The 17295-nt window shown below is 39.4% G+C and overlaps 1 protein-coding gene across 3 annotated transcripts in view; it reads left to right on the top strand.

Annotated features, from left to right (window-relative positions):
* The window catches only part of rttn (rotatin), a 397420-nt gene extending 382120 nt beyond the window's left edge, over positions 1-15300 (top strand). For 2 of the 3 annotated variants that reach the window (XM_069920391.1, XM_069920393.1), the window contains 3 exons: positions 6241-6322; positions 6419-6476; positions 13870-15300. In XM_069920391.1, coding sequence (XP_069776492.1) covers positions 6241-6322; positions 6419-6476; positions 13870-14022 — 293 coding nt within the window. In that variant the 3' untranslated portion in view covers positions 14023-15300. Of the gene's footprint in view, positions 1-6240; positions 6323-6418; positions 6477-13869 lie in introns of those variants that run through there. The other variant, XR_011352026.1, reaches the window with a different exon arrangement.
* Positions 15301-17295: the final 1995 nt, after the last annotated feature.

The raw sequence follows: 17295 nt of genomic DNA on the forward strand, positions 1-17295 counted from the left end.
ATCGTGAACTGCACAAATGTTTACCATTCATATCATTACTGTAACAGAAATATCAATTAACTTGCAATGTTCACTTTAAACCCTGGTTGAGAAAATCTAAACTGAAGAATCGTTTTGCTAATCAGCTCTCTCCTGGATTAAAAAAAAAATCTGGGATCTAAAAATTGTGTCATTCTTTTCATAGGTTACTGTTGATCTTACTGAAACAGAGTGAATGTAACTGTAAGAAATTCCAGGAATTTATTCAGGGGCTTTTCTGATTGGCTGCCATCACTTTTGTACTAGCTTGTAGATTTCATGAAAAAATTCTCAAACCAAAATGAATGTTTTAGAGGTGAGCATTAGCTTGGCCAGAAAGTGGAACATGTGGACATAAGACATGCCATTCTTCTGCAGTGAAACACAGAAGTCTGCAGATGCTGTGACTGTAGTAAAAGCATAAAAATGCTAGAGCATTTCTGGGAGGTAAAGATAGATTGCCAACATTTTGGGCCTGAGCCTTTCTTCAAGGTAAATAGAAATGCCAGTACAGTGGTTCCTGATTCGGATTTCCTTGGGAAAAGGAACATCCTTTCGAGGGGGGTGGCATTTGTTGCGGTACATAGGAGGGAGCGGATGGAGTGTAAGGCTCTGGAGGCTGAGTTCCTCCAGCATTTCTCTGTTTTTACATTCTTCCATGTCCAGATGGCTCAAACTTTGATGCTGGTTTTACAAATCAACATTAAAAGAGCATCTGCCACTCCTTGTAAAATACAAAATTAAACCTTATGCAAAAATCCAGAACTGCTGCCATTTCTGTAAATTTCCGCTCCAGATCGAATCACCTTGCCAGTGTATCCTCCAAGTTTTCATTAGTGATATTTAAAACAAATTTTGCTGAATCTTACAGGGTTCTCTATTTTAGAATGAATTCCTAATAGCTTCAGAATAGCTTTTTTTTTGAAACCTGCTGTGCCTAATATGGATGGATGATTATTCAATGGCTTCATGTTTTAACTCAAAGGAATATAGATTTAGATATTTTCCTAAATTCTTATGGTTTTTATTTATCCTTATTTCTTCTTTTATATGGATGTTTTTTTCTTCTCTACATAATTCATAGTAAATGTGCATCGCATTAATGGGAAAGTTGGCATAACTTTCAGTTCATATTGGTTGAGTAATCTGTCATGAACCATTTAGAAATTCCTACATTTGTGAGTGGTTCGAAGAGCATGAGATCATGTATGTTCCTTAAGGGGTGGGGGGGGTGGCGTGGCAAGATGGCATAGAGTCTAGACGTGTAATCTCGACCTCTCTGGCTGGACTCTTAAGTACCTGTTTTTTAACCCTTTGTTTTCAAGTTTAAACTTCTTAAATTTTAGTTTAAAGTATTAAGGAACTATTATGGCCATTAATGGTAAAAAGATTAAACCTCAAGTGCAGAAGAAGTTACATTTTCGAAGTACTGAAGATTTGGGGCCTAAATAACTTGCTACAGCTTCAGGTTTAATTTCTTCAGTGCCTAAACTACAAAGACTGCCTGTGGGAGCTGAAAAAAACTATCTACTACTCACCAAGTGAAGGATAGTGCTGGAATTACCCGTTCTCTGGAGGAAGGTGTGTGTTCCCAAGCAGTGGATCCTGATTCTGGAAGCCTTTTGATTTTAACGGAGGGAGCACGCAGGAAGACGACTCCATTGTGGGAAATGCATCAGGAAGCATTCCAACCTGAAGATATCGATCTCCTCCTTGATTTTGCAAGAAAACAACGAGCTGCGGGGTGAGACCAGCGGCGAACCCCTGAGGAAGTCGAGGTGCCGTCGCTGGGAGTCCAGACCCGCAGTAAAACCTCTAAAATGCCTTTTGTTGAGTTGCAGCAGGAGCTGCAGTTACCTGGTTCTGCCACTATGTCAGAGAAAGCAGGGCTGAGCTTTTCTGAGCTACAATGTATCCAGTTAAACGCTGTCATTCAACCCTTACTGAATGAGATGGCCCAAATGAATGCTAATATAAGTTCAGAATTGAATACAGTTAAAACACGTGTGGAAGCATCTTGTGAAGATTTTAAAAAATTTCAGTCTGCTTTTTTGGAATGTAAACAGCAAGTGGTTTCTAACACAGAAAAAGTGTTGAAGGTTGAAAAATCAGTTATAAAATTGCGAGAACGTGAGAAAGAGTTAGAGAGGAAAATAGACTACTTGGAGATTCAAAGCAGAAGGAATAATGTGAAAATCGTTGGTTTGCCAGAAAGTATGGAAGGACAAGATTCTCTTTGTTTTTTTTTAAAAAACTGGATCCCACAAGTACTAGGGCAAGAATTTTTTTCTGGAGGCTTGGTACTGGAAAGAGCTCATAGAGCTTCAAGAAGAACACCTTTACCTGGTCAACCACCGAGGCCTGTAATAATTCGATGTTTGAATTATTTGGACAGAGAAGCAATACTTAGACTAGCGGTGCAAAATGAGAGACGACGACAAACTCCGTTATTGATTCAGAATAGCAGAGTTTTTTAAATCTTGATTTGAGTCAAGAGGTCATTCAATGTCAATGTTGATTTAATTCAGTTAAAGAAGTTTTGTGGCGTAAAGGTTATGTCTACTTTTCGCTATCCGGCAGTGTTGAAGGTGTTTTATGGAAACTATCAATCTCGTTTTTTTGAGACTGATTGTGAAGCAATGATTTTTGCTGATTCATTGCCAGATATAAGAGGACAAAGATGTAGTCCACCATTGTCTCCTAAAGAAAAATCTGGTTGTTCTAGAAATGGAAGAAATGGCAGAAATGGGAAAAGCGAGAATAGAAAGAGTCCAACTTCTTTTGAAATGGGACCTTTGAGTTTGGAATCTCTTGGATGAATAGAAGAATTTTCTTATTCTTATTTTACTTTTTATGTTATCATGATACTTTGATGTTATTCTTTGTTCGGCTGGGGAGGGAGAGATTTGCTCTAGGTTCTACTAGTCATCAGCCACTGGTGGGTGACCCACACCCAATTTTTGTTTAGGGATTACTACCTTTTGGTAGTTTTTTTTGGGGGGGGGATTTTTTTTAATTTTCATTTTAGTTAGCTTTTAATTTGTGACTTTTTTCTCCTATTGGAGGGCCTATATATGTTGATTTGAGTTTTCATATAAAGATATTATTGGTATTTAGTAATATTAGTAGAGGTATGGATAAAAAGGGTTGGGATAAATCCAAAAGTAAATGGGAAGCAGAAATTGGTTTTATTTTTTCCGAGGATGATTGGTTAGATATCTGTCATGGTAGTGTAACTAGATTGATAAATGCACGTTATGCAATGATTAATTATAATTTTCTATGTCAATTATACTTAACACCTGAAAAATTAAAAAAGTATGATTTTCATGAATCAAATTTGTGTTTTAGATGTTGTAATTTTGTTGGAACTTTTTTTCATGCTGTCTGGTCATGTATATATGTCTATATATATATTATATATATATATATAGATATATATAATCTTTTTGGAAGAAAATTCAATTGTTTTTAGAATACCTATATAAGATAAAATACCTTTAAATCTGACAGTATTTTTACTGGGCAGTTTACAACCTCTGAAAGGTTTGGGATTAGATAAATTTCAGCTTGTTTTTGTATATTTAGCTTTATCTGTAGCGAAAAAATGTATTGCTAGTACATGGAAAGATACAATTATGAATGATATTAATAGATGGCATAATGAGATGAAATATTGTTTAATAATGGAAAAAATCACATATATTTTGCGTGATAATTATAGTTTTTTTATTAATAAGTGGTTGTTATATTCAGATTATTTACAGTTTAATTTATGTCGATTAGATCTTGATATGTATGTTTAATTTTTCCTTAATTTTTTTTTCTTTATGGCTCTCCTTAGGGAGCTGGCTGAGAGGGGGGGGGGGTTGGGGTTTCATTTTTTTAATCTTTTTTTTCTATATATATAAAAAAATATAATGTTCATGTTTATGGTTAATTGTTGTATATGTTATCTACTATTTGTATTTTGAACGAATAAATAAAGTTTAAAAAAAATGTATGTTCTTTAATATCCATTTGCCACAGCAGATGGTGAACAAGCTGATTTAGGATACCCATTTCTTTCATTTATCATTCCTAAATAATATATGGAATTTAAAAAAAATCTAATCGAATGGTTCCTAGATCAAGAAGATATTAGAAAATCATTGATAATTTTTCATTTGCCTCTTTTCAAGCCCTAGGTTGGGAATCGTTTACTGACCTCCAATGAGTATTTGTTTTCCCAGCTTATCTATTATACTTTCCCCTTTCCTTTATGTCCTCGGTTGTACCATCAGAGGGCTTAATAAACACTAAGAAAGGCTTGTAAGTTTTAGAGCACAAGACTTTACTCACATCTCAGGTTACTGGTCATGTATGAATACACTGTCGCACTGAGAATGCTCACCATTCAGGGTGATGTGGCTCTTACAATGTGTCTCACTGAGCATGCTCACCATTCAAGTGTGATGCAGCTCTTACGGTCTTGCAGTGCTCCTGCTCCAGCATAAAATAGTCCCAAGTTTCCTCTGTATAGAGCATCCCTCCTTCTTTAAAAAGATATATAAAAGATTTATTAATTGCAAATTTCTTAATGCCTACCATTTCCTGACTAAATAATTTGAGTTATTATACTACCAGGTCCAACATCAATGATCCCTAAGAGCAGCTGTCAACTTTTTGCAGGACTTTGTATAAATCAGAAGCCATATGATGTCACATTTTAGTTTAAAAAAAATATTTACAGCATAGCAGATGCTGATTTGGGCCATTTAAACCCGTGCTGCCCAATCACACCCAAATTAACCAACAGGCTTGTACGTTTTGAAGGGTGGGAGGAAACTCATGCAGGTATGTGAAGAGCAGGCAAACTCTTTACAGACAATGCCGGATTCGACCCAGGTTGCTGGCGCTGTAACAGCAACATGCTAACTTTGCTATGCCTGATCCAGAACTGGACAGAAATACTCCACTATCTCATTGGAAACGTCCTTCTTGTCCATTACGATGCGTGGCCTCGTTCACTTTGGCTTGCATACAGCTCTTTGCTTCGGAGCACGCTGATGATTTGAAACAAACTGTGATCTAATTCATTCCTATGTACCATTTTGCCTCCTCTTCAGCAAATTTGTGACCAAAAAAATGTAATTATTTCACAAGCTTCGGTGAAGCCATAGTGATCAGCATTACAAAGTGAAATAAGTTTCCCAAGCTCAGTTAAATTCCAGCTTTTACAGGAGAAGCCAGATATCTTACCACATGTATAGAAAACTAGACAGCAATAACTAGGCTGATATTGGTTACCTCTGAAGAATGACACTGCATCAGAACATCTCCTGACTACCTGGGATGCAGGAGGTAGGCAAGAACTCATTCAGGCATTTACAAGAATCAAAACTAGAGTGGTAGAGGCAAAATGTTTTGTGTCCCTGCAGCCCCACCTCTCCAGTCCATGATCTCTGCTAGTGTTGAATAAGAGGTCAGGAACTGTGAGCTCTTCCTGCAAAGACGACAGTGGAGGTGCCCCAAGATACTCAAATCCAAGTGAATTATTTGATTCTTTATCAATAACAAACATTGTCTTGCCTTTACTGCTGCAATCAGGACTAGAATGCAGTGTGTGTGCAAAGTCCATTTGTGGCAAAGGAAAACTGAAACATTGCAAATGAAATCTAGCAAGCTAGGATCTGTTGTCTCCAGCTCAGTGGTTAGAGCACTGGTCTTGGGTGGAGAGATCGTCCCTCGCTGGGGCCTCATTTCTGTGAGGGGCCCTGGACAAAGTTAAAAAAAATTAATGTATGTTACATTCTAAATGTATTATTATGTGACAATAATGGAACCTTTATCGTTAGATCAGGGGCACAGTTATATGTCTGTTCTTACAGACAGAAGACCTTAAGAGACCTTTACACACGTATAATTTTGAGTAACTTTCATGGTAAGTATTCTCCTGAACACATGTTGCACCTTTACTCAGAATGGAATTCTACAGTGTGGTTTGCCATATTCGAGACTTTGACCCCTCTCTGATATGATGGATTGGTACATCAGTGTGTAATGCCACAGGATGCAGTGATTCCCTTAATAATGATGACTTGAGGAACAACAGTCACTTTGAAAGCCCATAGCTTAAAGAAAAACTGGAAAAATAAATATTATTGCCATTTGTCAAGCGAATATCTTTCACAATTTATCTGATGTACCACATGCTAATTTTTTTGTCTTCTTTGTTTGCAGACTTTAACCTGTTTTTGATTATTGGTGCAGTCATATCTGGGATCCTTTTGTTAATAATCAGTTGTGTTGTTTGTGTGTACAGGTAGGTGTTCTCTGATCTTCAATTATTGCGCTTGGTACACAGACTAGTGAAATGAATGATTGGCATTATACTCAGGTATTCTATTCTATCCATCAGGAGGAAATGGAGAAGGGACAAAAGACAGTTAAAAAGCAAGAGCTCTCAACAAAATCAGGCAAGTCAACTTTTCTACAATTAAATGATCATGTGGTCTATTAACATGCATTTAATGAAACGTTACATCAATTAAGAAACAATTTATAATGCAAGAATATGAGTTCAGTGAAAAAAATGCTTAGATATTGGCACAGGAGGCACTCTCCTACCAATTCTCCTTGGCAAGTAGGCGTGAGGTGAGGTGCCGTTATTTCAGTTTTTAAAGAGATTGAATCCCAAAAGAGGATTGTGACTAATTGTTCTTGCCTGTAATATTAATAGGAATCTCCATCTAGCTCTTCAACAGTAAGCTGCACATTTCTTTGAATCATTCAGAGTGACGATTAAGACGAGGTGCCGTAAAAGTCTCAGGCTTCAGAAACATTTAAGCCTGTAGCGAGAGGCATGAGCATAGAGTTAGATGAGCTTAAAGGAAGATTGAAAGTTGAGATGCTCACGAATATGGTGGAAATGTGGGGATGCTGAACTCTGTGTGTCTCATGCTGTAAAGAGTCTGAGTTTTGCCCGTCGGTTACAGGGTATGAGAACATGGAATATTACAGCGCAGCAAAGGATCATTAGTCACCAATATTGTGCCCATCTATGTAAATCTACTCCACAAAAATCTAATTTTTCCACCACCTCACACCCATTACCCTCTATTTTTCTTACATCCACGTCCTTATTCATTTACAGCACAGAAACAGGCTAATTTGGCCCTACTAGTCCATGCCGAACATCTTCTCACACCTGGTCCCACTGACCCGCATTCAGCCCATAACCCTCCACACCTCTCCCGTCCATATACCTATCCAACCTTTCATTGAATATTAACATCAATCTCACTTCTACCACCCTCTGCATTAAGAAATTCCCCCTCATGTTTCCCCTAAACTTTTCCCCTTTTACTCTCAATCCATGCCCCCTTGTTTGAATCTCCCCCACTCAGTGGAAAAAGCCTATCCACATTGAGTCTATCCATCCCCCTTATAATTTTGAATACCTCTATCAAATCACCCCTCAACCTTCTACGCTCCAGCGAATAAAGTCCCAGCCTGCTCAACCTTTAATTGCAACCCCAGCAACAATCTCGTAAACCTCCTCTGCACTCTCTCTCTACTCTGTTTATATCCTTCCTGTAATTTAGCGAACAAAACTGAACACAATTTGGCCTCACCAATGTTTTATACAATTTCAACATAACATCCCAACTCCTGTGTTCTATACCTTGGTTTATCAAAGCCAATATACCAAATGCCTTCTTCACCACCCTATCCACATGTGATTCAACTTTCAGAGAATAATGTACCATGACTCCTAAATCCTTTGTTCCACTGCATTCCTTAATTGTCTAGCATTTAATGTTTATGACCTACTGATTAGTCCTAATCACATTGATAAATTACATTTATCAGTATTAAACACCATCTTCCAGTTCATTCTTCTAACTGTCCTATATCACCCTGTCATTTTTGATAATCTTCCTCACTGTCCACAACACCGCCAACCTTTGTATCATCTGCAAATTTATTAATCCATTTTGCCATCCTATCATCTAGATTGTTAATATATATGACAAACAGCAGTGGAGCCAGTACCGATCCCTGAGGCATACCATTCGTCATCAGTCTCCAATTCGACAAACAATTTTCCACCACAAATCTCTGGCATCTCCCATCCCACCATTGTTCAATCTATTTCACTACTTCATCATTAATACCTAATGCTTCCACCTTCCTTACTAAACTCTTATGGGAACCTTGTCAAAAGCCTTACTAAAATCCAGATAAACAACATCTGCCACCTTCCCCTCATCAACCTTTTTAGTAATCACCTTGAAACTCTATAAGGTTTGTTAGACATGATCTACCACGTACAAAACCATGCTGACCACTCCGAATCAATCCCTGTCTTTCCAAATAGAACACTTTCCATTAATTTACCCACAATTGACGTAAGAATTAGAGACCTATAACTACTAGGTCTATGAACAGCGAAACAACATGAGCCACCCTCCAGTCCTCCGCCACTTCCCCCGTGGCCAGAGAAATTTTAAATATTTCTGACAACACCCCCATTATTTCTTCACTAACCTCCCGCAGGGTCCTAGGGAATATTTTGTCAGGACCTGGAGATTTAACCACCTTGACCTTTTTCAAAATAGCCAACACTACCTCTTGATTAATTCTTATATTATCCGTGAGCTCCCTACCATATTTCTTCACTTCACCTGGCTCAATATTCTTTTCCTTAGTGAATACTGAAGAAAAAAAATCATTTAAAATTTCACCCATCTCCTCTGGCTTCTCACAGAGCCTACCTCATCTTCAAGGGGTCCAATTTTATCCTCACTATTCTTTTACTTCTAATGTGCTGATAGAAACCCTTTGGATTTGTTTTTACTTTTCCTGCCAAAGCAGCTTCATGTCTCCTGTTAGCCTTTTCTAATTTTCTTCTTAAGATTTTTTTTACACTCATCAAGCAGTTCATCCATTCCCTGCTGTTTATACCTGTTGTACACATCCCTCTTCCTCTGAACCAAGTCCCCAATATCTTTTGAAAACCAAGGCTCCCTACAGTTTCTAATCTTTCCTTTAATCCTCATGGGGACATATCAACTCTGCACTTGCAGAACTTCTCCTTTGAATATCCTCCATTTATCAGCTACATTCTTCCCTGAAAATATCATACCCTAATCCGTAGCCTCCAAATCTTTTCTCATCCCCTGAATTTGCTTTTTTCCGATCAAGAATCTCAAACTTTGACCCACCTCTATTCTTTTCCATTACTAGCCTAAAACTAATAGTATTGTGATCACTAGACCCAACACAAACTTCTGTTACCTGACCTATCTCATTCCATAATAGGAGATCTTCCAATACTGCCCCCTCTCAAGTCAGTTCTTCTATGTATTGATTAAGAAAACTTTCTTGAACACACTTAACAAAGTCTAGCCCATCCAGCACTCTTACTGTATGGGTGTTCGGAAAGTTGAAATCTCCCACAGCTACCACTTTGTGTTTATTACACATGTACGCAATCTCCTTACAAATTTGGTCTTCTAATTACCTCCGCCCATTTGGTGGTCTATAATACCAGCCCCCACGACTACACCGGGCAATGCATTCCTGACACCCTCCACTGAGTAAAATACTTATCTATGACACCTAAACATTTCTCCACTCACCTTAAACTGGCATCTTCTGGTATTTGCTGTGGTTGCCCCAGGAAAAAAAATGGTGCTAGCTGACCACCTTATCTAAACCCCTCATAATCTTATATACATCTATTTAGTCACCTCTCATCCAAGGACAGTAGCCCAAGAGATGTCAAACTTACTTTGTATAATAGGTTCTTCAATCCAACAACACTGTGGTAAATCTCACCTGCACTCTTTCCAAACCATCTACATCAATCCCATAATGAGGCAGCTGGAACTGAACACAATGCTCCAAGTGAGGTCTAACCAGAGTTTTATGGAGCTGCAACATTACCTCACAGCTCTTGAACTCATCCCTCTGGATAAGGTCAACATGCCATATGCCTTCTTTACCCCAAGATTCTTCTGTTCCTCCATACTGTTAATAATCCTGCCATCAACCTTCATTTGACCTTCCAAAGTGTAATTTGTAATTTCACACATTGAGATTGAACTCCATCATTCTCCACTCAACTCTGCATCCTGTCTATATCCTGTTATAACCTGCAATAACCTTTGTATCATCCGAAATCTTACTGACCCACCCCTCTACTTCTTCATCCAAATCATTTATAAAAAGGTGAAAGATTAAAGGTCCCAGAATGGCGAAGTCACCGACCTCTAGGTAGAATACATTCCATCTACAACTACCCTCTACTTTCTGTAGCCAAGCCAATTCTGAATCTATGTAACCGTTTCCTTGGATCCCATGCCTCATGACTTTCTGAATGAGTTTACAATGGGGGACCTTGACAAATACTTTACTAAAATCTATGTTAACTATATATACCACCCTACCTTCAACATTTCCTTTTCACTTCTTTGAAAAACTCAATTAGGCTCGTGAGGCACAATCTGCCTCTCACAAAGCCATACAGACTATGCTTCATTAATATAGTCATAAATCTGGTCCCAAAAAATCCTCTCTAATAATTTTGCCATTCTCTCATCCTCCTGTACCTCTCCCGTGGCCAGGGATGAGGCAAAGATAATTTCCAATGCTCCAGCAAACTCCTTCCTCATTTCCTGTAATAATTTGGGGTATATCCTATCTGTTTCCAGGGACTTCTCTAACCAATTTAAAAAGATCCAGCCTTTCCTCTTTCTTAACTTTGACGTGATCCAGCGCATTAACCTGTTCTACTCTGAGCTTCCATTCATCAGGTTTCATCTCCCTGGTGAACACTGAAGCAAAATATTCATTTAGGACCTCCTATAGGTGAATGTTCCTCCCTTTATGCCTAATCAGTCTTGTCCTCACTCTCATCATTCTATGCTCTTCTCATGTGTGTAGCCAACCCTGTCCTTGCATCATTCAAGTCTCTGTAATGGCACATCAAAATTCTATGTTCTGATCCATGCTCTAAGTTAATCACTTATTATTAATACTTCTTGCATTGCAGAACATGTTTCAACCCATCCAAATTGACTTCATTTAGTTACCACAGTCTCACTGCACATAGAATCTACCTTTTCACCAAATGCTCCATCATCTGATCTAACACTCTGGTTCCCATTCCCCCCTTCTCACTAGTTTGAACCCTGCCCACCAGGATATTGGTCCTTCTCCAGTTCAGGTGCAACCTGTCCCTTTTGTACAGGTCATCCCTTCCCCAGAGGAGATCCCAAAGATCCATGAATCTGAACCTCTGCCACGTATTCATCTGCCATGACATCCTATTCTTGCCCTCACTAGCACGTGGCACAGGCACCAATCCAGAGATTACCATCCTTGACGTCCTGTTTTTTAGCTTCTTTTGTATCTCCCTATATTCACCCTTCAGCCCCTCATCACTTTCCTTATCTATTCCATGGGTACCACAATATCTGGCTGCATACCCTCCCTCTCAAGAATCCTAGTGACTCAATCAGAGACATCTCCAACCTTGGCACCTAGAAGGCAATCTGAGAGTCTCGAACCTTTCAACAATCTCCCATCTTTTCCAATGAATCCCACATCACTATGGTCATTTTTTTTTCTCAGCCACAGAACCAGCTCTGTGCCAGAAAACTGGCTTCTGTGGCTTTTCCCTGGAACGTCACCCCCTCCACCCCCCAAGCAGTATACAAAATGGGTATATTGAGGGAACAGCCACAGGGGTACCTGTGCCTATTTCCATTCCCTCTCCTGGCACTGTGACAGCTCTGACTCTTGACTCTCATCCCCCTCTGCTTCCCGAATGATTAGGAGTTCACCCAGCTTCAATTCCGCAACTCGGCCTGTTTGGGGCTGTGGCTGGGTGCACCTTTCTTGCACATGTCATCAAGGACACTTGGGCTGTCCCAGGTTTCCCACATCCTGCAATGGGAGCATATCCTGGCTGCCATTTTCACTGCTCAGACTGTTCAGTGAGTAAAGATCTTACCTGAACTTACCTGTTCCTTCTTACAAAAACCTTTTCCATGCATGTCACCTGCACCACTTCCTCTGTTTGCCAAAGCCTCTCAGTCCACTCGCACAATGGTTGCTCCACTCGAACTCCCCTTCCTTTTATTGGGTGGAGTTAATTAGCCAGAAACTCACATGCATCATTACCCTTGCTTGTAAATGCTTCCCACTGTGGCACCAAGTCTCACCGTTGCTAAAAAAGAAACTCATAGGAGGTTAAGAGGTTGAAACTGCATCGAGACAACCTAAATCCCTGTGGGATCTGGTTTAGCAGAGACGAGAACTGTGCAGGGTGTGTGGTAGTGATGGCACTTTCGCAGGTTGTGTGTAAATACTGCAGACCAGAGTTTCATGCTTTCTCACCACATTACGTTCTCAGTTTGTTATAAATGTGGTATTAACCTGGTTGAGGATGGGGTACTGGAGCAAAAACAAAAAAAAACGTTAAATCTGGCATGGCTCTGGAATTAATGGAGAAGCCCATGAAGTGGCAGATCACAAGTCTGCTCCTTGTAAATACAGTGATATTCCACTGGACCGCAAATTCTGCTGGGTCAGCGACATTTAACTGCATCCTGGCATGATCCAGTGCTACTCCTATTTTTGCTTGTGGCTTAGACATACATGGATCATACCCCCCCTTCCCCCGCCCCATATTGAAATATGTGGATGCAGGTTAGCAGAAAAAAATCTTGGACAAAACATGTAACTAGGACAAAACTTTTTACTAATAATGCTGCTGTAATTTACAAGAGAAAACAAACTGCCACTGTCGGTTCGCACGCTGGCCCTGACTTGCCTCCCGGCGGCCGACTACCCCACGCTCTCCTGGGGAAGAGCGAGGCAGTGGGACAACTGACAATGGGTCGCTGGGAGAGTCTCCCAAAACAAGCCCCCAGCGATAGACGGCGGTGATGCTAGTGAGCCATGCTGCGACGATGTTCACTGTTGGCATTACTCACCATTATCACCCTAATTTCAACTTTGCATAAAGTTATTTTTGGACCAAATTTTTAGGAAGAAAAAGTGGGTCTTGTATGCCATCAAATGCGGTAATTAATGGTTCAGGTTGATGAAAGATCATTGATTTGATGTCCCAGTCCCCAGTTTCTGTGTGCCACATCCTCGGAGCCCTCAATCTCCTGATCTTTCAATAATGTATCTACATCCACTTTAAATATCTCTTGTGACCTTGCCTCTACACTCTGTGAGGCAGATACTCTTTTTTACATAGAGATCCCACTTAATTGGCATGCGAACGACCCGTGTTTAAAGCCAGCTTGGGTCATTCACTCTGAACCAAGAAAATCTGGGTCAGTGCGACTTTTTACATAGCAACGCAGCATCTCGGCTCTGATACTACCTACCTTGGCAGGTAATACATGGGATGAAAATGACCCCCCCCATTTGTTGCATTCACACAGGTAAATGAAGTGGTTAAAATTCCTGTCTTTTATCAGCTATTTAAAAGGGAGTCCGAGAGATTCACCGCCCTCCGTATGAAGAAACTTTCACTGTTAGAATTGGTTGTGATGACAACGTGCTCACGTTTAGAATTAATGTGTCACTGAGTCTATCCTTGAACTGTGTGGACATCCACTTGTTCTACAGCTTCTTCATGTGGTTGCATTCATAATTCTTTCTCCGAAAATGGGAAGATAAGATTGGATCACAACCCAAACTTAAAGTTTCACTCACTCTTGCTTAAATTTATTGCAGTCAATCGTTTGTGTCCATGAATAATTTTATAAAATCAAAGATCAAATTGTGTTTGGAATTTGATTGTGTCTGAGAAACAATTCTAATGGCCCTCTTTACAAACAGCAGAGAAGATCCAATCAAAACAGCTATGCATTTGCTGCTGTCTCCAATCAAATAAGTTCAAGGCCTGCACAAGATCAGAGACAAGATATTTATGCTAATATGCCACACCCAACGCAGAAAGGCAGACCAAGGACCAATCAGTGGCGCCAGTAACACAGCTTGGATCAAGGTTCATCACCACAGACCACTCTTTTGTGTTTTCTTTTCCTTCAATAAGAAAGTGATTAGTTCCACCTCTATAAAACCAGCATTGCTGCGATCCAAGATCGTAGAAAACACAGTTTTTCGACTGTTGAGGTTTTGAAAGTGTTCCATTTGTTTTAAGTTCACATGTTGACCAATTTTGTTTTAAATGGTAGGGTTTGGTTATGCCAATTGAAGTTGTTCTATTCTTGGAATTTACTTAAATTATTAGTTAACCAATCCACAAGATGAGGAATAAAACATTTGGTTTCTTAGAACCTAAAGTAAACCAGTTTTTAAAGAGTTATAGGATTATAATTGAAATTTTGAATTCAAAGGTTATGGGGATTTTCTTTTTTCATTTTTGCCACTTGAATCATAGCTCATTAAGGTATTGTAGAGGGCCCAGAGATGTTAAGGTTTATCACATTGCTTCAGAAGAGGAGAAAGGAGGAATTTTAACTGTTATTATACTGTTTTCAGTGTAAACTTGTTCATTTACATTATAACTCTACTTGAGATCAAATAAGAGATCCTTATTGAAGAAATGGGGGAAAAAATATATATATTGTGATAATGCTGCGGAGAAGGGGATTAGTGGTTGAGGAAACTAAACTGGCTGAGGAATTGAAACAGCATTGATTAAATAAGAGAAGCTCCCTTCACAGTGTTTCCAAAAGTTCTCCCTCTACTGCAGACTAAAGTACCGGCACTTGTTCTTATTTTGGGGGGGCTCGGGAAAGCTGAAGCTTAAAATTGATGGGAATGCAAACTTTAGAGGGAGTCTGATTACACTGGACAATAATGATTTTTCTTCCTGAACACTTCAGGGTGTATTTTACATATTTTGATCTGCTTATCAAGAAAATCACCTTAAAAGTTTCCTATCACGTACCGATTCTTAGATACAACCTACTTTTTTAAACATGCTTCAAGCGTACAAAACCATTTATTTAACTTTTGGGGTGTGGTATATAGCCTGTGTAACCAATTATATTGTATCATGCGTAACCTCGGACCCAACAGTATCAGATAGATGTTTTCGCTGTAAGAAAGAAACGGGAACAGTACATGCAATTTGGGCATGTGAGAAAGTGGAAAAGTTTTGGGAGATCTAAATCAGGTATTAAATAAAATCACAAAATGACACTGTGCTTATTCAAGAGGGAAATGTTTGTGTGTATTTTGGTTAATATGGTTCATAGTGTGAAAACTAAAACATTTTTTTATAAAAAGCATACAAAACCATGACATGCAACATTTCATTGAAAATTCATTTTGTGCATTTGCACTCGGACTTCTTCCCTGCTGATCTTGGTGCAGTCAGTGATGCACATGGTTGGAACAGGACATTGCGACCATGAAAAAGCAGTATCAGGGCCACTGGAATTCATCAGTGATGGCTGACCATTGTTGAACACTGACACAAGAGGCATTAGAATCTGAGTACAAATGAAAGTCAGTGGCAAAACATTTTTAGCACAGTTGAACTAATGCAATGAATTATGCAATTAAACATGCTAAATCCAATAAAAGTTAATGTTCCTCCAACTTCCTTCGAGAGACAGAAAATCTGAAAATATCTGTGTTCAGGTTGAAGTTGTCTATCATGATCTCCAATTTTTGTCAAAAAGCAAACCTTTTGGGGAAAAAAAATTGTTGTTCAGAACCTATATTATCAAATTCATGTGGATAGAGTGGTGAAGAAGGCTTGTGGTATGCTGGCCTTTAAATTATAGCATAGAATATAGGAGCTGGGAGGTGACGTTGAGCCTGTTCAAGGCTTTGGTGAGGCCAGGCTTGGAATACTGTGTGCAGTTCTGGTCTCCAAATTATAGGAAGGATATTAATAAGGTAGAGAGGGTTCAGAGAAGATTTACTTTTGGATTGCAGTATTTGGAATACAGAGAAAAATTGATTAGACTGGGTCTTTATTCATTGGAGTGTAGAAGGTTGAGGGGGGATTTGATAGAGGTAGTTAGAAATATGAGGGGAATAGGTAGAGTAGATGTGAAGAAGCTCCTCCCCTTGAGTGTAGGTGAGATTGGAATAAGGAGTCATAAGTTAAGGATTAGGGGCAAAATTTTAGAAGTAACATGAGAGGAAGCTTCTTCACTCAGAGAGTGATGGCTGAGTGGAATAACCTTCTGGAAGAGGTAGTTGGAGCAGGGTCATTTTTTTCATTTAAGAGAAGGTTAGATGAATACATGGATGTGATGGGATTGGAGGGTTATGGGCAGGGAGCAGGTTGGTGGGACTAGTGAAGTTCATTTAAATCGGTGCAGACTAGATGAGCCGAGATGGCCTGTTTCTCTACTGTAATTGTTATATGATTATATAATATAAAGCAATTAAATGAAACAAATTCTGGATGTTTGAAGAAGCAGAGTATGGAAAATCAAGGTCAATGGAGTCATGTGAAAGGGAACTCCATTACTTTGTTTGATCACCATTAATGTAATTCCTCAAAAGAGCCAACTTTGACTTACCAGCAAGGATGTCTGAAAAATAAATCAGTAAAAGAGAGTTAAACAAGAACATTTGCAAGTGCTGGGGTTGAGTACAGTACACAAAAACACTGGAGAAACTCAGCAGGTCATGCAGCGTCCATTGGAAGTAAAGGATAACCAATGTTTCAGGCCTGGGCCCTTGTCAATCATGTACCTGGTAAAGAGCTCAGGCCCAAAACGTTGGTTACTCTTCCATTCCTGTGGATGCTCTGTGGCCTCCTGAGTCACTCCAGCACATCAATGGAAGTAGGACACATAATAAGAAAAGGAAATGAAATTGAGCTCCATAGTTCCAGTTTCATTTATGGGAATAATTGGAGATCTCCTTTGCAACTTGCTTGAAAAAAGCAGCACAAAAATGAGCCTTTTGTGCAACAGATTTGTACTAGTGCTTACAATCACAATTCTCCTCCCTTTCATCACTTCGCTTCAGATTATGCAGAAGAACACGGCATGCCGAGAAATATGGTCCTTAACCTTTCCCAAGTTCGATAGGTGGTACCTTTGTGGGGTTTTTTTTGCTGACATTTAACATTTGCAGCATTGAAAACTCTCGGTGGAATGGCAGCAATGGAAAGAGGGTAACTTCACTTTCAAGCAGCACAATGGAGCTGGCAGCAATGGGAAGAGGGTAACTCCACTTTCAAGCAGTCTCGGTGGAGCTGGCAGCAATGGGAAGAGGGTAACTCCACTTTCAAGCAACTCGGTGGAGCTGGCAGCAATGGGAAGAGGG

Source organism: Narcine bancroftii, chromosome 2 (assembly GCF_036971445.1).
Source record: "Narcine bancroftii isolate sNarBan1 chromosome 2, sNarBan1.hap1, whole genome shotgun sequence".
Taxonomy (NCBI): Eukaryota; Metazoa; Chordata; class Chondrichthyes; order Torpediniformes; family Narcinidae; genus Narcine; species Narcine bancroftii.